Raw genomic sequence first — 24,546 nt, 5'->3', positions numbered from 1 at the left:
TATCAATCATGCTGCCAGGATAGTTAATTAAGTTCTTTCTGTTATGGCTGGATGCCAACTTGGACAGTAGGTGCCCCTAAGCTGCCTGCCTGCCTGCACCATGGGGGCATATATGTGGGAGTACTTAATGAACCTTTGAGAGTGCCCCTGTGAGTGCCCCTGTCTTTGCCTTCTGCCCCATGTATCTCTAACTCCTCTTGAAGTATTCCAGTCTGATCTACTGCTACATACAGTCGCACAGTTGGGAGTACGAAGTTAGTCCAGTAACTTCCCAGCCATGTCTCTGCTTGTCTCCCTCCTTCCTGCATGCTGGAGGGGAAACATGCTGAATAGGGCATGGCTTCTGAAGTGGACATGAAAGTGAAGGATCAGGGGAAATCCCTCATATATTGGTTATAGGTGTTGCCAAATCCCATGGATACGATGTGCCAATCTGTGTGCCTCTGTATACTTGTGATGCCAGAAGCCCTGTATATGGAGGGCAAGCAGTGAAGAATGGACAATTGTCAAGGGGGCAGGGCCAACCACCATTTTTCTGCCTGCCCTCTCCCCATAGGTCATGTCATTGCTCCTCACACAACTGCAGGTGATGCTATGTTATTTCTTGTTCTGGAATTTGCCTGAAGTACAGTAAATTTGTGGACTGGGCAGGTAACAGGACCCAAACTGCCATATTTTCATGGCAGTTTGTATAGTTTCTGATGTTTCTTGTGTCTCAGAAAAAGTTCTTCAGGGTTTTGGGAGCTTTGCAGGGCTTTAGAAAACACAAAATAGGGCCCCTGAGCAGCAATGATCCACAGGCTGTTCATGCCATACTCTTGATCTACTCTAGGATCCTGACTAGTGATGTCCTGGCAGCAACCCTGAGCAGTCAAGATCATTTGTGTTCCTGATTCTGACACTGTTGTGTCCTCCTCTTCAGGAAGAGGACTGGAAAAAGGTTACTCATCCAGGGGCCCTTTCACACTAATCAGTTATAGCACTTTGATACCATTTTAAGTGCCATGGCTGTGTCCTGTAGAATCCTGGGAATTGTAGTTTAATGAGATAGCAGAGCTCTCTGGCTGAAAATTCTAAACTGTAAATCCCAGAATTCCATAGGTTGTTGTTGTAGACTCTCAGCACTCTAACTATAATGTGAAAGAGCCCCAGATTCCTGAGACTTTCCCCGGTAAGATTAGTCTTTAGATGGACAACTAATAGAATATGAAAAGTATATTAATTTGCATAGAATCAGCTTATCTGTCTGGACACAGGAAGAGGTTAAGCTTGGAAGAGCCTCCAGACAATATTCTGCTTGGTATGTGAGAGAAATAGCTGGTCGCTTGGTCACAGCATGTTCATGAATGTTGAAAATCATTGAGTGTTGAAACAGGTATATGTATAATGGGTTTCCAAGTGGCATGTGCACAAACAGATTCTGTGTTGTTTCTAGCACCTGGAGTAATCTCCCTGGAAAGAAGCTGCTAACAAAGGCATGGTAGGCTCTACCATAGGCAGGCAAAACACTCTGGATTGGCTTTCCCTAGGGTTGCCATAAGTCAAGACCTCAAAACCGGGACAAATGTAGGACAAGTGTAGGACAAAATTTTCAAATGTAGGACAATTTTTTTAAAAATGGAGGACATGCGAAATCATTGGATGGTTTTTTAAAAAATGTTAATATAAATGCATGTTTCTTAGGCGTGATCAAAATGGAGGACATTTGGGCATTATTCCTAGACAGATGGCACAAATGTACTTCCCTTTCTGGCCAAACCATCCCCCTCCCCATCCCAAAACACACGACAGCACATTTTGGCATTGAACATGCCTTTACTTAACATGGTAATCTCTTGCATATTTCAGAGGCTTATTGCATAACCAAACTCTTTGGGTTTCACACTGAACATGGATTCACATAGCTATGCATACTGAATATGTCAAGGTGGTTTAACAAGAAGTGATTTCATGTGTCTCGCACCAACTATACTTCTCAGAAGTGTGTACTTGGTCAAGGAACTTTGCTTTTTCTTCACTGCGCATGAGTTTGTAAAAATCACCTCAGAGGCTTGCTGATATCAATACCACCACCACCACCACCACCACCATCATCATCACCAGTATCATTGTTAAAACAAAGCAAACCTGTACAAATGGAATGGAAATCCTCCTCCTCCCTCCTCCTTTTCTTCCTCCTCTTTCCTCCTTCTCCTCTTCTTCCTCCTTCATCCCTCCTCCTCCCTCCTCCTCTTCTTCCTCCTCCTTCATCCTTCCTCCTCCTCCTCTTCTTCCTCCTTCATCCCTCCTCCTCTCCTTCCTCCTCCTTCATCCCTCCTCCTCTCCTTCCTCCTCCTTCATCCCTTCTCCTTCCTCCTCCTCCTCTTCTTCCTCTTCCTCCCTCCTCCCTTTCTTCCTCCTCCTTCCTCCCTCCTCCTCCTCCTCCACCTTGGCGCGCTCCCCCTCCGCGCACTCCAGCGGCAGAGGCAGGCAGCCACCTCCTCCGCTTTTCTAGCCTCGCGCGCAAGCAGGGGCGAGTGTGTGCTGCTGCTGGCCGGGGCCAAGACAAGCGCCCAGCTCAGTCGCGCGCGAGGCAGAGGCAGAAGAGGAGGTGGGTGGCTGCCTGCCTGCTTCCGTTGCGCGTGGATAGGAGCGCGCCAAGGCAGGCAGGCCCCTCCTCCTCCTCTGCCTCCGCCTGCCTTGGCGTGCTCCACGTCCGTGCGCACCGGAAGCAGGCAGGCAGCCACCCACCTCCTCTTCTGCCTCCGCCTTACTTGCTGGGTGCTTGTCTTGGTCCCGGCCGGCGGCAGCGCACACTCGCCCCTGCTTGCGTGCGGGGTTAGAAAGACGGAGGCGGAGGAGGCAGAAGTGAATGGCCGACCGGCTGCATGAGCAGCTGCGGCCATACAGGGCGCACGCGGGGGCAGAGGAGGAGGAGGAGGAGGAGGAGGTGGGTGGTCGCGGGTGGGACAGTCCCTCCTTTTGGCTGGAAACCGGACCGGGACCGGGCCAGGACCTCCAAAAGCGGGATTGCCCTGCCTACAGGCGGAATATGGCATCCCTAACTTTCCCTGGTTTTACCAGTGCTTCCCTGCTTGCCTGTTTGCCCAGCTGTGGGTTTATATGACAGCAGAGGATTTTTGGGGGGAATCTACCGGCCCTTTAATTTTTCAATAACATTCCAAGAGAACATATTTTGAATGTTGTGAGAGAACCAAAATTATGAGTAGCTTTTCTGACAGGTTTGTTGCCGGCCCTGAAGCAGGAGGACGTCCAGCAGAATAGCAGAGCACCGTTGTGCACCTGCCATGCTTTCTTGCAAATGCCCATTTCCCCGTGTTCTTATCCTGACAGCATTCCAGCTGTGCTACTGTTGCTATAGTACTGTGACAAAGAAACTAACTGAGCCAAACAGCAGTATACGTGTAGCACCACCTCTCCTGGTTTGGGTTATTTTTCATTGCAAGTGTGTCCAGTTCTTCTCCCAAGGAGAGCAAGATGCATTGCATGTGGGATATCTTCTTTCATCCGCACACCACTATTATGACTTGAGGTTAGACTTAAAACTGATTTCTTGGCTCAGGCCACCTGCTGGGTTTCCTGGCTGAATGGGGATTTGAAGTTCTGCTTCCAGCATTCAAAACCAGTGTTCTGGCCATTGGCTTGGGACAGAGATAATGACAGAAAAGTAATGGAAGAAGCTATGGGATTTCCAGTACAGAGAACCTAGTTTAAATAGATTTTATAATTCTGAGAGGCTGAATGGACACCAGAAACAGCATAACTGTTTTTTCTCCCTCCTAACAGAGCATGTCCCAGCTGAGCTGCGTGAACCCTTCTATACAGACCAGTATGAACAGGAGCACATGAAACCTCCCCTCATCCGTCTCTTACTTTCATCTGATATCTATTGTCGTGCCTGGCGCCAGGCCTTGCCTTCAGGTCCTGATGGCAACCCATCCCCCAAGGACAATGCTGCTTTGCTGCAACTTCTGGCCCGTCGTGGCTTGGTGCCCACCTTCCAAGAAAAGCCTGTAAAGGAAGCAGACCTGCACCACAAACCAATCAGGCTGGTAAGGCTGCAAACACAAGAAACAGGAGATGTGTCTCAGGTTGCTCAAAAGAAGGTTGTTAATTGGTAGAAACCTGATGCATTTTGGTCTGTGTATACTGTTAAGATCTTCAGGGGTTACCTAGAATCAAAATTAAGAAATTTCTGAACCAGTAACTATTGAACCATTTGTTGGACAACAAAAACCATTACAAAACCACAGTTAAGCATCTTGAGATATGCCTTTTGTTCTTTCTGTAGATTTCTTTAGATGCTCCCCTTCTTTACCCCCTTTTCCTTCTTTTAAGTGTGCAAGCAGGTATTTTCTGGGTGAGGGGTGTGCATGGGTGTTGGCATCTTGTTCTGGTGCTCTTGTGAAGAAGCCAGAGTAGTTGTCTGAAAATTGTTGTGATGTAGGAGGAGAAGGGTCAGGTTGTTTTCCCCACCTCCTTCCCCTGAATTTTTTTAAATAGTGAAGAAAATAAGCATCCAAGCAATAACGGAGGACAACAATATAAACCAATGTATCCTCATAGACAAAGCATTTATAATAAATTACATATGGAGTAGGACAGTTAGGCTATTGCACGTATGTCACACCAATCCTCGTAATGTTTTCCAAACAATCAACTGAAACAAGTAATAGAGCTTAGAGCACAGTAATATATTCTCAGAATTACTTGGTAGGATCTTTTTGCTAAATTACAGTGGTACACTGGGGAATACTGCACGCAGGGTATGTGGCTTGTTGTCTTCTAGAGGTTTTGGACTACAGTTCCACAAACATCAGTCAGTGTGGCCAATGGTCAAGGATTATGGGAGTTCTAGTTTTCTCCCACCTTGGATGACCCATGTTGAAGGACCTATTCAATAATTCTGGGTTCTGTGGAGCAGAAGTGAGCAATTTTAAGAGGTCTGAGGGTCTATATGTGCTCTTCCACTGGATATTGGAGGGCTACAACTTTCCAGGCACTCGAACATCCTCCATTTTTTTTAAAATGCAGGAAGGTCTTTGGGGAAGCAATTTTTTAAACCATCACTATGCTGTTTCAGGTCTGAGGGCTTTTTTCAAAACTGTACAGGAGCAGACAGTGCTTCTTCCAGACAGCAAAATTGTCCTCCAGATGCTTTGGGGACATTATTGGACTTTTTTCAGGGGAAAAAATGTTTCACAAAAATTAATAAATGCAATCCAGAAGGCTTATGTATGGCCTGCAGGCTGCACTTGCCCATCTGTTCTATAGAGCTACTGTATGTTCAATGTATTTGGTCTTGCCTACAAATTCCATACTTTTAAATTATGAAAATATGAGTGTGTGGTTCTTCTCTTTTGAGTTGCTGCTGCTGCTGTCTGGTAGGTATATCTCGCATGCTGCAATAAATAGGTGAGGTTTCTGTCAACAGAAAAGTGTTGGTTGTCCTAGACTCAGTGATTTAAGAGAAAGAAAACTCCTTATGAAATGATTCCTGCTCCCCTCTCTTCTCCTTTGGAGTTTTGTGAGGTCTGTTGTTAATGAAGAGGAGCCAAATCTAAAACTCGCTGCTCCTGTTCATGGACTTTGCATAGGTATGACATTTCTCAGGACTCTACCAGGCAAGGAGGGGACTGATGGAGGCCCTAAGGGTGAAAGAGAAGTACCCAAACCTCTCTTCTTGCTTGTCTCTTGCTTATTCTTCATAGTAGGAGTATCCCATGTGGCGCCACAGCTTTAGGGTTGGGCCTTTACAAGCTTTATGATCCCAGCCACTCCGTGGGAACCTTCCCCCCTCATCATCCTCTCTCTTTCTCTGAGTGGGAAGGGCTGAGGTGTGGTTGAAGTCACCCCAAGAATAGCTTTTCCCAGGGCTTTAGGTTACCTGTCGAGAGAAAGGAGCCTGCTGCAGCTCTGTTGAAGCACCAAGGTTTTCTGGGGAGCTAGAATGGTGATGTGCTACAGATTATATGGCCCTTGTTACCAGAAATACACCAATTCTTGTAAATGTTTGAGAAAATAAGGACCTCCACTCTTAAAAAGGCATGGGACCTTTTCTACTCATATGCCCCCCCCCCCCCAAATTACAGTAGAATTTACGGTTGGTTTAACCTGGGTGGCACAGTAGTGGTTCTTAGCAGGACCTTCATGCAGTAGGATGAATTGTGCTGGAGATAATGGGGTGCTCTTGTTTGGTTTTACTTCACAACCACTGTTATCTCAAGTAGAGGCAAAAGAGGAAGCTGCATATCCCTCTGTCTTTAGAAATAGTACTATATTAGGAGAGGGTGGGCTGTTTTCTCACATGCCTGCTATTCCATCACATCTGGGTAGATTGCCGGCAGATGTAGTGGCATATTAAAAATGCTGACTTGTTTGGGTGTGCGTTTTTCAGTAGAAAGTAAATGAGAAGAAAGGAACCAGCTATATTTGAGCAACAAGTTGGTGGGAGGGCAGAAGAAAGACGAAGTTGGTATTCCTTCGCTTTCCGCATGTATGATGGTTTGAAAACAAAAACTCCGAGGTTAGGGTTCAAAACAAGCTGACAACATGGCTGATGGCTTGAATTCCTTGCTGTGCTGGGATCTGATCAGCATTAGCGGCCGGTGCCAGCTGGGTCGGGGGGTCGGTGCCAGTGCTGCTTCTGCTTTCCCGAGGTTCTCCTAGCCAGTGCTGGGAAATCTTAATGCACTGAGGTGGGGATTTCTGGCTTCACATTGTCCAACAATTATAATTCTTCCATGATTTGTGTGTGTGTGTAGGAGACGAGGGGAGATCCCAGCTGCTGTGGTGGCTCTGCCACCAAGTGCCTGACGGGATAGATCTGCCTCAAGCATGTTTCACTGATTGCTATTAATTTTGCTTTGACAATTCTGTCAAAGCTGGGAGGAAGGATGGGAGCTCTGGTTGGCTGAAGGGAGGGGTGTCCTTTCTCCTTTGCTTCCTGTTGTGCTGGTAAATACTGTCCGCTGAGGAAGCTGAAAAAGAAGGATTTAATCACAGCAAGGGGGAAATGATGGTGGTGATTCTCTCGATTCTGGTATAATTTCAGGAAACGTCCCTTGCATCCCTGCCTCGGGAAGTTGTAAGTGTGTCTGTGGGGCAGGATGCCTAGATATCATATAAGGGGCTGTACTGAGAGGGCAGCTGGATTGCAGCCACCAACCCCCCAGCCCTAAGGATGGGAGAGCAAAGCTGTGGATTAGTTGCTCTGTGGAGGGAGCTGGTAGTGGCAGCCATGCTGGCCCACTGCCAGCAACAATATTGGAAAGCAGACATCAGTCAGAGCTGAGCAGTGGCTATTATCCGACTCCCCTGGCCTTATCTGACACAGTCTGTATGTATTTATCCTGCAGAGGTTTTATTTATGTCCATGCAGTTTGCCTGGGCTTTGGAAGAGAAGGGACCTAGGAGGCTTTATGCGTTTCCCGGTGGCAGCGGCCCTGTCCTTTGAAGCAGAGAACAGCAGCCTTGTGAGATGTGCCTCACAAGGTCTTATTCAGCCTCCATCTCCATCTCATACACACAAAGGGGCAGTACAGACAGCCGCATAATGGCGGTCTGCAGGTGCCCGTTTAAACTCCGGAGGGATGGCGCAGCCCCCAAACCGCACGCCGTCCCTCTGGAGTAAAATTAATGTGGTGTTTCTGGGTTCTTTTTGCGGTGCCAGGGTGACATCACAAGCGTGCCACTGGTGCACTTGTGACGTAAGCAACGTACGACGGCATGCGAACACTGCGTGTCGCTTACATCAAAATGGTGCCGCTGCCATTACTCTGCCGTTGTGCCGTGTTAGGGTTAGGGACCATGCACCAGCTGCACGGTCCCTAACCCTAATATCGGGGTCAGCATGGCACATTCGGCCTATCTGTTCCGGGCCAAAGACGTGCACATTCTAGCACAAATTTGAGTATATATATATATATATATATATATATATATATACCAACAGAAAAATAACAACATAAATAGGACATAACATACATACACAACAACCACAACAAACAATAAAGGTATGTAATGGGTCCTTGGTATCCGCTGGTGTTTGATTCCAGGACTCTCCATAGATACCAAAATCCATGGATGTTCAAGTCCCATTAAATACAATGGCATGTAAAATGGTGTCCCTTATATAAAATGGTTAAATCAAGGTGTGCTTTTGGGAATTCATATTTTTATTTTTATTTTTGAATATTTTAAATCTGTGGAGTGTTGAATCAGTGGATAAAGAATCCATGGATGCAGGTGGACTAACTGTATTTTCCTTTCTCATTGGTAATTGGGTTTTTTTTAAACCTGTGCACCTTATTTTTAAAAAAAAAACATTTGTAATTTTTTTCCCATTTAAAAGTTCATTGTATTGTACCACCCACCCACAGTACTTTTACACCTCCAGCATTTATTCCCAGATGTCTTGTAGATTTTTGCTAGTTTTACTGGAGTTAGATATCAGCGATTTTCCATTTTGAAATAGTTTTCTTTTAAATCCTGGTATCTAGTAAATTGTTTTCTTCTAGCTAATTCCCAACTTTCCAGGTCAATGCCTCTCCCACTTAATCTTTATTTCTTTCACAATGTTCTCTTCCAATTCTCTTTTTAACAATACACTGTAAAATTTTGATGTCAGTTTTGAACCATTTTTCCTTATCAGTTTATCTAATTCATTTTCATTTTCTTCAAATTCTTCTGCTTTATAATTGTTTTAAATTTGTCTGTCAGTTGTTTGTATGGTAGCCAATGAATTTTTGGATGAGTTCTCTCAGGCCTTCTAGGGATTTCATTGTGTATTGTCCTCTGCTTTGTTTTTTCAAAATATCTTGATAGCTAAGCTATCCTGATACATCATGCCATCTTCCAAATAAAGCTTCCTGTGTGGACACCCATAGTGGTAACTTCCCATAGAATTTTCCTTTTTGTTGAGTCCAAATTTTAAACAGTGATCTTCTGATATCATGATTTTCAAAATCTTTGTGTATGTCTGTTTTTCTGTACCACATATAGGCGTGCTACTTAGGTGGAAGCCTTCTAGGGCCAATATTCTTTCTTTGTCCAAATTAATCCAGTCCGTAATCCATGTTAATGCATTCACATAATAATATGCTCAAATCAGGAAGATTACATTTACCATTGTTTTCTTTTCTATTGAAGTGTTCCTTTTAATTCTGGGTTTTTACCTGCCCAAATAAATACTATCAAGTTTCTTTGCCATGTTTGGAATGGTTTTTCATTAATGATTATTGGTTCATATTGGGAAGTACCATCATCTGAAGAGCTTCTATCCTGCCAAACAAGGATAGGTTAATCTTTGACCACTTATTTAATTCGTCTTTGATTTCCTTCCATTTCTTTTCATAGTTATTTTCATACAAATCTGCATTCCTTTTCATTATCCAAATTCCTTAGTATCTAATTTTTTCTCAGTTTTGTATCCTGATTTGTTTTGTAACAATTTTTCTTCTTTTGTCATATTTTTGACCAGAACCAGTTTTATCTTTGTTCACTTTCACCCCTGTGACTTTTTCAAAGTCAGATAATATCATTTGTAATTTTCCAATAGAGTCCATCGATTCTTCTAGATAAAAGACTATATCATCCCCAAAGCTTTTAACTTATAATGCTGTCCTTTTAATTGTATTCCTTTGATGTCTGTATCTTCTCTTACTTTATTACTTATATATGGTGGAATTATAATCTAGTTACATCTTATTAGAAAAATATTCATAGAGTAATATGTGAAATTCTTAAAATTAATTTTAAAATGTCACCAGAACTGTATTCATTAAATATTCTCCATAAGGTACAAAAAGAGATTGAGAAGAAATGTTGCCGATTATTGCTGTACATGATTTTGATGGTGAGACTGATTTTGGCAAAAAATGGAAAATAACTGAAGTACCTTCAATCCAAGACTGGATCTGGAAATTAGTTGATATGATGAGTATGGATATGTTAACTGCTAGGTTAAAAAGACAAAACGTACAGAAAATAAAACAGGAATGGGCTCTAATACTACTGTACTGTGAGAAGGAAAACTTAAATTCATTGAGACGCTAATTGTATGAATCGAGATAGAGTGATCAAAACAAATTAAGCTAGTCTTTAACACAAAGATGGATTATTAAAACATTAATTTTGAACTGAAGAAAATAAGATTTAAATGATAAAGGTTAATACAAACTGGATGAATATGGGAAGTCAATTGTAAGTACCGTATGTATATTTGGAAAACAAATTTTGATGATTATTTTGTATGCTATTATTTTGTATATTATTCATTGTAAAAAAAAAGGTCATTGTATCATTTCTTTCATATCCTGTTTTGCTTTAGTTTTTCTATATTGTTGTTGTGTGCCCCCGAGTAATTTTTTACTTGTGGTGACCCTAAGGCAAACCTATCATAGGGGTTTCTTGGGAAGTTTGTTCAGAGAGGGTTGCCATTGCCATCACCTGAAGCTGAGAGGGTGTGACTTGCCCAAGGCAACCCGGTGAGTATTTTATGTAGCAGCGGGGTTTTGAACCCTGGTTTCCAGAATTGTAGTCCAATGTTCAAACCACTATACAACATTTTCCTAAAGAGACTTCTATAAATATATTACTTAACTTAATTTCAAATTGGATATGAACAGTTATTTATAACATAATATTAACAACTCTTCAGCCTGCATCTTGAGGTACCTTAAGAGAGACTACCTCAGGGTTTTCCTTCATTGCTTGGCATGTCCCTACATTCTCTTTATCTTCTCCCTTAGAGAAGTATAAACTTCTCATTAGCAACCTTGCAGTCTCTGTTCATAGCCAAATTGACACCTTCTTTTTTTGCTGCTGCAGTTCCTTCTGTGGTGTGGAAGTTCAGGCTGCCAGAAAAGCCTGGGTGTGGTGTAGAAGTACCTAGAGTCTTGAATCAGGAGTGTCTAGAGGTTTCCTTGCTGGCCTTTTTTCCTTGCTTACAAGGCTCCGTTTCTGTTCCAGTGCTCACTGAACCCACTTGCTCTTTGTCTAGTGCTTCCTACTGCACTGATGCTGTGTAATGTTAAAATAAGGATATTGATCTCTCCCTGCCCCCTAACCTCCAGTATATAAGGCTAGAACTGAGAGAGTGAAATGGCACCACTATGTTTGTAGCCAGTTTTTCAAGTTTTCCTTGATAGTTGTAAATTTTATTCATTCTAGCTATAAGTCATAACAAAATGTGAGTTCTAGGACGTAGGTCAAGGGTTGTTTTTATCCCAGGTTTTACAAGTGTGGACTGCTCAGGGGTTTCAGCAGAACTTCTTAAGATGTGCTACCTTATACAGCCAGCAGAATGAACCAATAAAACAGTTTTCTTGAATAATTCCCTGGTATATTCTACATGTAAAAAACCAAGCATCTGGAGGAGAGGAATTCAGCCTATTTTTTATTTGTTTCACCTTACTCCCAACCAGTAAAGTCCAGACTGGCTGAAATTTAGTACTGCACATTTCTGGTTCAATTTGGGAAATCCATGGTGTTCCTATTAGTAACATTAAGATGCCAAGTGACACCTTCCTGCAGCCATTCAGGCCTTGATCTTATTTTTATTTAAAATTTCACCATTTATGCTGGCTTCCCCCCCCCCCCCCCCAATTTATTTATTCTTTTCCACAAACATATGGTGCTGTTCTTCCTGATTTATTGGCTTTGATTGTGATTTTATGGACATACCTTCCAGTTAACAGGCAGAGAATAGCTTTTCTGGTAACTGGTGGAGATGCCTGTGCCGAGCCCATCTTCAACCTGGTGGCCTTCAGGTACAAATCTCAAAATTTCCAAACATCAGCCATGTTGTTTGGAACTGATGAGAGCTGAAGTCAGAAATTTCTGAAGGATACCATATTGCAGGAGGCTGGATTAAAAATAGTCTCATTTAAGATTGACCAGATTATAGGTACTCTTGAATCTCATGGTAGAATATGGGCACCAAACGGAGTTTAGAAATTATATTATCATGAGAGGAAAATACTCTTCTTAATACTCTTCTGAGGGAGAGAATAGGCTGGCTCAGCTCCATCAGGGCCAGCCTGAAGATAGAGAGCCCTCCCTCCGGTCCATCTGCCTTGGTCCAGACCTCGGAGGGAGAGAAGAATGCTGGACCTGATTCCCCCCCCCCCCTCACCATTCCCTTCTCCTTTTGTGTCGTGTCTTTTAAATTGTAAGCCTGAGGGCAGGGAACCATCTATTATCCCCTCTGTTGTAAACCGCTCGGATTCCCAGTGATTGGGTGGCATATAAATAAATCATATTATTATTATTATTATTATTATTATTATTATTATTATTATTATTTTCCTCCTCCCAGCTACTGTATGGTACTTGCATGTCCTTGGCAGAGGCTATTATGTCAAGGTACTTCCCAGATATAATTGGCTTGTAGGCTATCCTATTAGGTCGGCCCAGGAGCTGAAGAGGCTTTTGCTCTTGGATGAGTCATTTGTGGGTCTGTCTAGGTATTTTGTCTCTGGCTCTGAGAGAGCTTTTATGCAGAATTGGGAGGGGTGCAGGGGACAGCCAGACTGCATACATTATGGTGAATTTGGGTAATAAAAATTGCTCTATATTGGCAACAAGAGCCAGTTGCCTTTGATGCTCATCCAGGTTCATCTTAACAGTATTAAAAGCTTAAGTCCACTAATCCAGTTCTCCTGTGGTGTAAGACTGGGTTACAGTGGGACTGAGCTTGCTTGGTCATGAAAAAGGAGGGTTTTGATGTGAACATGAGTATATCTTGACAAGGCTTTAGTCCTTGAGGGTTTTATGTCTTCCTTCCTTACCAAGCTGCCTCCAGGGACAATTGTATTGATCATTCCTGTTATTTACCATCACTCAGGACCAGGTCCATGTAGCATATGCTTTTGAGCTCTGCCTTATCTGAGGAAGCAGGATATGCCAAAGTGTGGCTAGCTGTGTAACACATTAATCACATAGCATTGTGTAGTTGTATTACTCTGAATTTAGGAGAGCAATAAGAAAGGCAAAATTCAACTTGGAAATCCTTATGAGTTGAAGGATTAAATGTGTATCACTTGCCCCAATATTATTAGGAGACAGATCTCCTTTTCATTGTCTTTTCCTTGTTGATGATATCAAGTTTGTGTGACTGCATTTGGTGAACAAGTCATTTCTTGTGAATACTGCAGCTTGTTTAAGTTACTTCACCCCATCTCTTTCTTCCCTACCACACTTCCAGGCTGCACACTTGGCACTGATTGACTCATTGATGACAGCTTATGCAGTGGAAGCCACCAGCTCCTTGAGTGTTGCACCAGGGACTGATCCAGTTGCCATCTCCTGGGACCAGAAACTTCTCCACTGGATAGATGTGGTAATGTATTGATTTGCTTTATCATACATTGAACCCTGATGGGTTAAATATATTCTGAGCCCTTCAGGTATTGATGAGAATGCTATAGTGATGAAAGCACTGTAAGTCACCTTGAGATACCAGAATAGTTACAGGTATAAATATGAAAATTCTGTTAGCCAGTTTGAATATGATCCTTTCCAACCCGCTTCAAATCGGAAATCCTGGTACACCAGAGAGTTGAAGAACATGAAGCTGGTGGGACAATGACTAGAGTGTGATTGGCGGAGAACTGGACTTTTATCCAACAGAACTCATCATAAGAATTTTCTTTATTCTTATAGAGAGGCAATAAAAGTAACGAGGAGATCCTCCTCCTCTGCTCGTATTGCATCTGCAAAGTCTCGTCCGGCAGAGCTGTTTAGGGTAGTGAGGGAACTAACGGTGATGCCATTTACCCAGAACCTTCTACTTAACCCAACAACAGCCTGCTGTGATGCATTTAACAACTACTTTGCAGATTAAAATCTCTCAAATAAGAGCCCACTTGGATGCCAATGTTGGAGCAAAACCGACTGATGAAGTGTCCAGTGAATCCGTTTATGAGATTAGACTGGATCATTTTGAACTTGTGAGTACTGATGATGTAGACAAGATCCTTGGAAAGGTGGGGAAGATGACATGCCCTCTTGATCCCTGCCCAGCATGGCTCGCTGTCCAGGGGGTTGATGCCTTGATGGCACTTCTTAAACGTGTCATCAGTGCATCCCTTGGGGAAGGTTATGTACCATCTTTTCTAAAGGAAGCAATCTTTAGACCACTCTTGAAAAAACCTTCTCTTGACCCCCTGGACATGGAAAATTACAGGCCTGTTTCCCACCTGCCATTTTTGGGCAAGTTGATCGAGAGGGCTGTTGCTGTTCAGATCCAAGTGGACTTGGATGAAGCCAATTATCTAGATCCATTTCAAACTGGCTTCAGGAAGGGATATGGTGTAGAGACTGCCATGGTCGCCTTAACTGATGACCTTCATCTAGCCATCAACAGAGGGAGTGTGACCCTGCTGGTGCTTCTAGACCTCTCAGTGGCATTCGACACAATAGACCACGACATCCTCTTGGAATGCCTGAGAGAGTTAGGAATTGGAGATACTGCATTGCAGTGGTTCTGTTCCTTCCTCTTGGGCAGGTTCCAGAGGGTGGTGCTCGATGACAGTTGCTCCTCAAAAATGGAGCTTAATTGTGGCATCCCTTAGGGCGTCATCCTGTCCCTGATGCTATTTAATATTTATATGAAGCCGCTGGGAGAAATAATCTGTAGACATGGGGCGGGGTGTTATCAGTACGCTGATGACACCCAAATATATTTCTCCATGTCTCAGGCATCGGCGATGACGACAGATGCCATTTCTCCCCTCAGTCAGTGTCTTGAGGCAGTAATGGATTGGATGAGGGAAAACAAGCTCAAGCTGAATCCAGACAAAACAGAAGTACTCACAGTCAGGGCCCCAAACCAGCTATCGGGTTGCAACCTCCAGTCCTAGAGGGGTTCACACTCTCCTCAAAGGACTATGTTCACAGTCTGGAGGGGCTTCTTGAAATCAGGTGAATGCAATGGTCAAGAGCGCCTCTTATCAGCTTCAGCTGCTACGCCAGCTGTGCCCTTTCCTGGAACTGGGGGATCTCGAAACTGTAGTACATGCACTGGAAACTTCAAGACTTGATTTTTGCAATGCACTCTACATGGGGTTATCTTTGTGCCTAGTCCGAAAACTTCAACTGGTACAGAATATGTCAGCCAGGTTGATTGCTGGAACATCCAGGAGTGACCATCTAACACCAATACTAAAGTCACTCCACTGGTTGCCTATTAGTTTTCGGGCACAGTACAAGGTGTTGGTTATTACCTTTAAAGCCCTACATGGCTTGGGCCCAACTTATCTAAGGGATCTCCTACTTCCTAATAATAATAATAATTATTATTATTATTATTATTATTATTATTATTTGTATACCGCCCTCTGGCAAACCAATCCGGGCGGTTAACAACAGTAAAATATAAAATATGACAATTAAAAACCCTTTATCCCTCCCCCCCTTAAGACAGTATTAAATAGTATAACATATTAAAAACACAATATCAAGGATAAAAACAGCAATTAAAACTAAAAACCCTGATATCCCTCTGTTGATCCTCAACCATCACTAAGATGGGGCCACGGGAGGAATGAGGGGAATCAGGGAACCTGGGCCGGGATGGTTAATCTGGAAAGGCCTGCCGGAAGAGATCCGTCTTGACCGCTTTTTTAAAGCTGTCTAATTATGTTATCTGACGGATCTCATCTGGCAGGTCGTTCCAGAGTTTGGGGGCGACAGCAGAGAACGCCCTCTGGGAGGTCACTGCAAGCCTAGATTTTAGAGGCTGCAGTAAGTTCCTCCCAGAGGACCGGAGAGCGCGGGGAGGATTGTACGGGAGGAGGCGGTCCCTAAGATAGCTTGGACCCAAGCCATTTAGGGCTTTAAAGGTGATAACCAACACCTTGTACTGGGCCCGGAAGCTGATAGGCAGCCAGTGGAGGGACCTCAAAACCGGAGTAATGTGGTCCCTCCTAGATGTACCTGACACAAGCCTGGCTGCCATGTTTTGAACCAGCTGTAATTTCCGAGTCAAGCACAGGGGTAGCCCCATGTAGAGTGCATTACAGAAGTCAAGGCGTGAGGTTACCAGCGCGTGCACAACCGTCTCGAGATCCCTTACTTCCAGAAAAGGGCGCAGCTGGCGTATCAGCCGAATCTGCCCCGTATACTCAGGTCCTCTGGGAAGAATTTATTGCAACCTATTAAAACCAGACTGACTGCGACTTCCCAGAGGACCTTCTCTGCAACTACTCCCATCCTGTGGAACGACCTGCCGGATGAGATCCATCAAATCACCAACTTAGACAGCTTCAAGAAAGCTGTCAAGACAGATCTTTTCCGGCAGGCTTTTCCAGAATAAACTACTCAGCCATGTGGTGATTCCCCCACATATGTGTGATGACTCTGCCACTGTTATTGGTTTTTCATAGTTATGTAATTTTAAATCTTATATTGTTTAAACTTTTTAAAGGAGGGGGGATACCTCGTATATATGGATGTACTATTTAACTGTTGTAAGCCGCTTTTATTGTTTTAACAAAATGCAGGGTATAAATAAAAGTTTTATTTATTATTTATTTATATGAAGATACATATGGAGAAGGAGGAAAGAAAGCTTCTTGTTTTGTGGGTGGGAAGAGGAGAAGGGAAGGGGGGTCTCCAGGAATTTGTGGGGCCCAGACAGGTGTTAATATTGCCTGTTTACCACTATTCATGGTTGCCTCCTTTCAGATCATCCACAAGATACAGCAAAGTGCCGAACAAGAAAGTTCTCAGCGGTCTGCTCCTGGTACAGATGGCCAGAGCCAGGCTTCCAGTAGTGGTCCCAAGGTGTGTGTGTGTCTTGCTACAAGTGCTTCCTTCTGAGTGAAGTGAGGTGGGGAATGGGGGTGGAGTTTGGAAAGACTAATATTTGGGAGGGTTAGAGTTGTAGGTGGTTTACAGGACTTGCCTCATTAGTCAAAATGCAATGAGGCCATGAGAAAAGGGTGCTTTTCTCACACTGGCTTTGTTCTGTGTGTGAGACGCATCTTTTTTCTTCAACTCAGGCCTTAGAAGATGTTGTTTTCTCCCTTTAATCATGCAGTCTCAAGGTTAGGGGTTCACCACTACCACCACCACTTGTAAAACTGCTATGCCACTCTCACCTTCTTGTGAGGTGGCTTTTGTCTGTTCTCTCCCTGCTGTGCCCCTGGGATGGTCCATTTGTTTGCCTGGGTAACCAGTGAGCATTTGTTTGTCCTCAAAGCTGTTCTGTGGGGCTGGCTCTGCTAGGCTGGAACTGTTGAATGATTGGGGATGGGGGTGGGGTGGGGTGGGGTGGCTACCTGAGAAGCCATCCCATTGCCTTTTCTGATGGGCAAGATGGCCTCTTCACAGCCAAGCTGCCTTTCTGGCTGCCTGAGCTGTAAGTGCTTTACAGTCAAGGTGTGCTATGTGACAGAGCTGTCTTTTTCTGCATCTCTTTCCTCTTCTCCCCATGGCCTTTCTCCTTCCTCTGCTTCAGTGTCCCACAAGGTGGTACTGGAAACTGGTTCCTGTAAGTGGGTGGCTTTACTTATTATCGCCTTGCTGCCTCGGCTCCTGTGCTGCATGCCAGGGGGACCCAGAGCAAAGGATGCTGGGGGTTTAGGATCATGGGGCAGAGGTGCTTGCATGGTGCATTGAGGGACTCCCCTTGAGGAGCAGGTTGGGTGATAGTTTTTCTGCTCCCTGATGGATGGACACTGAATATCTACCCCAGAACTGGGTGAGGGTAAAGGGGACACCTGTCCTGGGGAGTAGGAGTGTTCCTGTATGGGACACCAGCTGCTGGGATGCTGGTATATCCCAGCATCCTTTGTTCTCATCTCCCTTCCCTCCACAATCTGTACCTGCTTTGGTCTCTCTTAGCTTCACGACTCTTCATATGGGGACAGTTGAGGGGCAGATTACTAATTGTGTGGGGTGGTGAGGGTTAATGTATCTCTCTCCCACCTAGATAAGAGGATCACACATTTGCCTTGGGGCCTGATGAATAGGCTGCCTTGGGAGATCTATGGGATGCCCCGCTTGTCCTTTGGAGGGGTTAAGAGACAGCCAGAGCAGGGCAGCTCATGCCTGGAGCTGCCAAGTAGGAACAGCATGCTAGTTTACATGACATGCCGTTATTCCCCCTCCCCCCCTTATGTGTTGCCTTCCGCCCCCTTCCCCTATGCTTGCTGCCCTGCAGTACCTGGTGCAGTCAAGGATGTGACCAAAAGGTCTGGATAGGGTCCGGTGTGTTAGTGCTTAGGACTGTGGGGGTGCTCCAGAAGGAATCAGATCACTTGAGAGTCCAAGTGCATGCTGGGAAGCAGTCAAGTAGTCAGGATGGGAAGCCGAAGCAAGGTCCCTCAGTGCCCTTTTTATTGTTGTGACCCCTTTCCCCCCAGTCTTGCAAGGCAGCACCCCATCCCTCCTTTCTCCCCCCTTGCGGGTGCATTGATCAGGCTCTCTCTTTTCTTTGCTATTGCATCCAGCATGCCATCGCTTTTTGTTTGAAGGAGTCGGGGAATAAGCCTCCTGTGGTAACGTATCCCGTCGGCGCGTGCACTCGCCTGCCCGCCTGCCCACCTGCACCACCTTGCCATCCACTTGGGTTGCTGTTCTAGAACTTCCAGCTGTTCCTGCTGCAATGGGCCTGACTTCTGCTCACCCACTGTCAGACCTCTTGGGGCTTCAAGTGGGGAGGTCCCACCCCTTCTGACACCCCCCCCCCCCCGGGCATTTTTTCCATGTTTACAATACCTAGCAGTGTGAGAGACCTACTGCTTGGACATAGCTTTGGAGAGTTAGCCTCATGCAATTCCTGTGACCCTGGAGGTGTCTGGACTCATTTCATTGCCTACCCAGACACCCCAGAAATCACAGCTTGCATTTCCCATTTTTGTTAGGCACCCTGTTTCTCAGGACTGTGTTTGTTTGGGCTTCTGTCTGCTTCTCTTTTCAGAATTTTAAGTTATGTCCATGTTTCCCTTTCTGAACAGGTGGATATGGGCACCAGGACAGACAGATTAATGCACACTCACATGCAAAATGCTCTTCTGTGTTGGCAGTGGATACATTTTGGTCTTTACAGCTCTCTTTTCGTTGTTGGGGACTATCCACATTTCCTTCTCAGCTAGGAGATACCTGAACAATGGGGCAGGGTTGGGGGAGAAGGGCTGGGTGGAGTAGGTAGGGTCAGATTATGATATCCAGTGCTTGCTGTGTATGGCAAACTCTTTTGTGCCCTCCCTCCAGCTCATTGCAGCAGGAATGGAGGTGTCCCATTTGCCTCCTCTTATTTTTCTTCTTCTTCTTTTGCTGGCCTGCTGGTTGTTGGGGTGTGTGTGTGTGTTTGTATGCACCTTCTCCTTTCCCCCCCTGTGCCCTATATGCTGTCTACGCACGGCCTGCCCTGCTCTGTGTGTGTCTCTCCAATGTGGGGGCTGCCTTTGTTGTCTTGTCTGCTGTGTCCTGGGGTGAGGACAAGCATGTCTGGAGGGGAAATGATAAGATCTAATTGTTGTCAAGTGATGTGGGGAAAGTGATGGATAGTGCCTTTGCCCTCTTTCCTTTCAGGGCAGATTCCGTCCATTTAACACCCTTCCCCTTCCACCAAAGCCATTGTGGTGTCCTTGCCTATTGGGCTTGGTGTAGGGCCAGGGCCTCCCTTGAAACAGTGGTGGGGAAGGGGCTCATGCTCTTTTTGGGGTCACCCAGGGGCACTGTAGAAAGGAGAGTATCTCTTTTTTTTGTTCCTGCAATGGCTGCTTCCTTCACCTCCTTCCTGCTTTCCTTCTCAGCTGCTTCTCAATGGCTCCTGATGAAGCTCTGGCTTGCCTCCTTCCTCCTTGCTTTCCATCCTTATTCCCCTCCCAGCATGCACTTTGCATTTGGTATCAGGGTGGGAGAGGGAAGGAGGGACCACATTGGGTGTGCACATTGGTTTCCTTATTTGTTTGGGGTGGGTCCTAGTCCCAGCTGGTCCTTGACTCTGTCGGGTATCCATATTCAGGAAGTGTTTGATGGCTACTATATAGTAAGGTTGGGAGGAGAATGGTTAAGGTCAGAGGAGCTTAGGTTGTAGAACCATGAGTGAGGGCTGGTCTATTTTTAAAACGGGCCCTGTGTGTGGGGTTTGCTCCTGCCATTGTTGTATTGATTTCTTCCTGCCCTTCTGTTCTGCTCAGATCCGCTATCGGAAAGACAAAGCCCTGCCCAAACAGACCCCCTGTTTCTCTGCCATTGCGGGTATGAAGGACCTGGCCAGCGGGGGTGCCATTGCTGCCACCATCCACTACTACTGCCCCCAGCTCATACGCCTTGAGGGTGAGTCAACTTGGAGCAGCTGAGTATGCATTGGGGGAAGTAGAATGGCTATTTAGAGGTTTCTATTATTATGGGTGGGTCTGCCTCCCTTTCTGATCACCACAAACAGCCACTGTGCCCTTCTCCCTTCCTGGCAGATGTATGCCTGAAGGAGACAATGTCTGTGGCAGACAGCCTCTACAACCTGCAGCTAATCCAAGGCTTTTCTTCAGACTACTTGGGTGGCACCTGTTTTCTCTCCTTGGAGGACTTGCTCTACATGCCACCTGCTCTGAAGGTGAGTTCTGTAACTGGAGAAGGATAGCCGTAGAGACTGGCTTTGGCCAGAGGGGCTCTGCCACTGGAGAGGAACCTTGATGCCTGGCTTGCAGTGAAGGGAATGGCCTGGATTCAGGCAAGAGCATCCACCTGGAACCAGAAATACTTCAAGCCTTGCTGAAAGTCTGTCCTCTGCCCCCATTCCGCTGCTCATGTGGAGCAAGTGAGGATTAGCACTTGGTGCCAGTGCCCAGCCTGTCTTGGCCCTAACGAGCTTTGGCTGGTGCCTCTAGCCACACTAATTAGAGCCTGAGACAATGGTTCCTTCTGTGGTGGGTGGTGGAGTGACGCTGGCAAGCCAGGGAGGGGGACCAGGGGGAATGGTTTAGGCATTAGGAAGGAGCTCTTATCCTGTGCACTAGCTGCAGGGTGGGAGAGACCTGATTCAGGGTTATGCGGATGGTGGAGGAGGACCCTCTAAGCATCAGGGAGAGAGGAGGGCCACTTCTGGCCCAGGGAAAGGCATTTTTCAGGACTTGAGTCTCTCAGTTCTCTCAGGGGAAAGAAAATTTCTCTCCCCAGAGTGGCAACCTAACAAACTCTTCTGCTTCCCCAGATAAATGTGGGGGCGTTTCTGGCAGAGTTGTTCCTGTGCTTTGAGGTACTTAAGCCAGAATTTGTGTGCCCAAAGGAGCTGCCCAAACTTCAAGGTAAGAAGCTGACGCATGTTACCCTTCAGCCTAGCCATGGTATTGGGTAGCTTGAAGAGGAGATACCTCAGGATGAGAGAATGGTGGTCTGTTGCTAGAGATGGAAGCAGTCATGTTCTTACTGTCTTTGCAATACAGCAGGGAAGAAGTCATGTTAATGCAATAACTGAGCACAGGCTTAGCTATGTTGTGCACTATAATTTCCCATAAGTGCACTTAGATTTTAATACTAAGTGGACAGGATGCATCTTTTTTTGGTATGATTCTGAATATGAAAATTTGGATTTTTGAAGCATTTAGAGTACTGGAGAGGGAAAAAAACATGGCAGGGAAAGCAAGGGTAAACATCCTAGGGAGATAATTGAAAGTGTGCAACCATCTTAACTGAAGCCAGATTTTGTTGTTGTTTGAGACATTATTACTAGCTGCATGTATGGCAGAGTGTTGGCAATGTGGAGGTTCTAGCTCCTGCTCTTAAAAAAAAAAGTAAGCAAATATTCTTAAAATCTAAGTTTCTCAGGCATGGGTGGGAAAAGAATGCCAAACTTGCACAAGACATCAGATCCAATTTGTCTAGATTTCTGGACTTGCTGATCAGAAATCACTCTCGCTAACGAGAAGATGGGGATATTTTGTTGCAGAAACCAAATGCAATATGTCAGGTGGCAAAGTGAATGGACCAAAAATACCTATTTTAATCTGACTAAATTGACCAAATGTTTCTGCAACTTACTTCACTTTTATCTGTGGATTCTGTGAATGGAAGTGCATTGTGCTTGTATTTCCTTTTTCTCAAATTCTCAGATTAATAGGTTCAGCTTGCCCAACACTTCATGAATCTTCCCAGCCTATGTTAAATCTTAGCCTTTCTTTGCATTTTGATGCTGTGGACACTTTTGTGGTCTTGCCTTAAGAGCAGAGAATTTCTTCTTGTGCATTTTGTATGTTTGATGGGACACTTTATACACCCGTTCTTTGATGTCTAGACTGTAAAGAGGGAACAAATAGTATATTCAGCTACTCTTTGTACACCTTGTGTGTGCATGTACTTACATTCGCCATAATGGAGCTCAGTATTTGACAGCAGTCCTTCACAGCCACACCTTCCCCCAAAATCAGTGCCTCACTGAGTAAATGGAGCAGGAGCAGAAGAGGCTGCCGGGATCTGGCATGTCCCAGTGCTGGAACAATGACCTCCTGTGTTAGCAGAGATTGGAGCAGGTTTCTCTTCTCCACTTTGGTACATGTGGCTGGCATTTCCACCCTCTCCTGACCTTTTGCTGACTTAATCCTCAACCTGATCTCTCTGCTCTTCCCCCTCCCTGTTTGTCCACTAAAGTAGTTGTTCTCTTTCAGATTCCCCTGGGTTGAATGACTCTTTGACGCCAAACAGTGGGAACAACAGGTGAGTGAGCCTCTTGTAGTCTCACCACCATTTTTAGATGATCTTGGGTCCACTCTCTCTGCCTGTGCTGGGAATGATAGTTTCAGTAAGCAGGGGGCAGGATTTTGTAAGGGCTGTCCTCCCCTTGGGATTTCACTCCAACTTGAATTTGCAGAGCTATGGAGAATGGAGGATGACACTTCCAGTGGGCAATAGTACCCTAATATTTATCAAGGGGGCGCCCTAGAGTCCTGTTCCTGCCCATAAGCATAAAATGCCTGACATTGTGCAGGACCAGTCCTATTGTTATGTAGAGGGAGGCCTCATGTGATGACTCAAGCTGCTGGCACCCTGCAGAAATAATGCTGTTCAGCACCATTTTGCCATGTCTCAGTGGTATGGAATTCTGGGATTTGTAATTTTGTGAAATGTTTATCCTTCTCTGTCAGAGAAGTCTGTTGCCAGTTCCCAGGCTTCCATAGCATTGAGCCATGCAGTTAATGTGTTTTCAGCCTGGACTGTTTCTGTAGTACGGATGCAGCCTCAGATGCTTCAGGTGGAGGATGCTGAGGGGACAAGGCATAAGTAGATAAAGCTGGGTGTGCTGCATGGACAGCCCTGTGCTCCCCTATATATTTATTTAATTTCATTTAATTTCTGTGCCACCTTTCTCCCAGAAAAGGACCAAAGGCTGCTCATAGATAAAAAGTTACTGATAAAAAGCTCACTGTTTCTATTTGGGTGCAGAAGAGGATGCTGTTGTGAGACTCGGCATGGTGTTGTGGTTGAGCATTGGATTGCAACTTTGGAAACCAGAGTTTGACTCCCCACTTGGTCATGGAAACCCATAGGGTGGCTTTTGACAAGTTACACTCTCTCAATCTCAGGGGAAGACAAAGCCATAAATCAGAAATGATTTGAAAGCACACAAGAACAAGAGGATGATGTTCCGTTGTTATTGTTGAAGAGCCAACTCAGTCAGCTTTTTTGTTTGGGAATCATCTTGTCCTTTACTCTAGGCAGCATAATGTTCTGAGTCAGCCTTTCTTGTTGTGTGCTATCCCCAGCTTATGTGTCTGTCAAGGCTGTGCATATGGGTCCCTCATACATAGAATACTTGCTGTTGGGGATGCTTTAGCAAGTGGAGTGTCCAGGCCACAACCTGCCAAATCTGCTGGTAATGGTGATATTGACTAAGAACATCAAGTATCTGCCAGACTTTTCAAGCTAAGCTGCTGATGACTTAATTGTCCCTTTCTACATTATTCACAAAGATCAAGACTTTCTTAGAAAATAGGACATAATCTTTCCCATTCTCTGTCTCTCCCCCTCCCTGCCTTTTTTGGCAAGGTAATGAGAGGTGGTTTATTTACACGGAGTCTTTTATTGTAGCAGGTTGAGCTAAACAGCCCTTAACGGTCCTTTATTCTTTCTGAGGTATGGGACATTATAATACCTGCTCCTCTAAATAAGCAATGTGTCCTACCACTTCACTTTGATTGTGGCAGTATTCCCAGGCTGCAAGACTCTACTTGGCAGCAGTGGTTGCTTCTCTATTTGCCCAAGGGCCTCTTTGCACATTAGAAATGGCTTGGCGAAACCTGATCTAGAAGGAGTTATTCCTGCTATCAGGGTGGAGAAAACTCCTTGTATTTTTGTGGTGGGTTAGTGTCTTCTTATATTTCAGGCTGGTGGGGACCTTCCTATGCTCCAGGGAGAAAAGAGAGTCCTATCTCTCTATGTAGGAGCTGTGTACTCCCTTTCCTGATCAGCTGTAGCTGTTAATCAGGGGAACCTCTGTGAGGTACCTGGATTGAGTTTCACTCAGAGAGGAAAGAGGAGTGCACTCCTGGCCTGAACTGTTGCTGTCAGATTGCCCTGGGACAGTAGAGACCATGGATC

General features: G+C 45.1%; 1 protein-coding gene across 6 annotated transcripts in view; it reads left to right on the top strand.

The window, feature by feature from the left end:
* CAMSAP3 (calmodulin regulated spectrin associated protein family member 3) overlaps window positions 1-24,546 on the top strand; it is a 64,920-nt gene that overhangs the window by 17,492 nt on the left and 22,882 nt on the right. For 2 of the 6 annotated variants that reach the window (XM_089533352.1, XM_089533343.1), the window contains exons 2-10: window positions 3,787-4,052; window positions 13,208-13,342; window positions 16,690-16,788; window positions 17,465-17,497; window positions 18,459-18,506; window positions 20,154-20,292; window positions 20,430-20,569; window positions 21,167-21,260; window positions 22,617-22,665. In XM_089533352.1, coding sequence (XP_089389478.1) covers window positions 3,787-4,052; window positions 13,208-13,342; window positions 16,690-16,788; window positions 17,465-17,497; window positions 18,459-18,506; window positions 20,154-20,292; window positions 20,430-20,569; window positions 21,167-21,260; window positions 22,617-22,665 — 1,003 coding nt within the window. The remainder of the gene's footprint in view (window positions 1-3,786; window positions 4,053-13,207; window positions 13,343-16,689; window positions 16,789-17,464; window positions 17,498-18,458; window positions 18,507-20,153; window positions 20,293-20,429; window positions 20,570-21,166; window positions 21,261-22,616; window positions 22,666-24,546) is intronic. The other 4 variants (XM_089533358.1, XM_089533367.1, XM_089533387.1 and 1 more) reach the window with 4 other exon arrangements.

Source organism: Sceloporus occidentalis, unplaced genomic scaffold (assembly GCF_023333645.1).
Source record: "Sceloporus occidentalis isolate IW3139 unplaced genomic scaffold, rSceOcc1.0.p SCAF_1, whole genome shotgun sequence".
Lineage (NCBI taxonomy): Eukaryota > Metazoa > Chordata > Lepidosauria > Squamata > Phrynosomatidae > Sceloporus > Sceloporus occidentalis.
The sequence above is the reverse complement of the archived record's forward strand: the minus strand, read 5'-3'. Positions and strand labels throughout refer to the sequence as shown.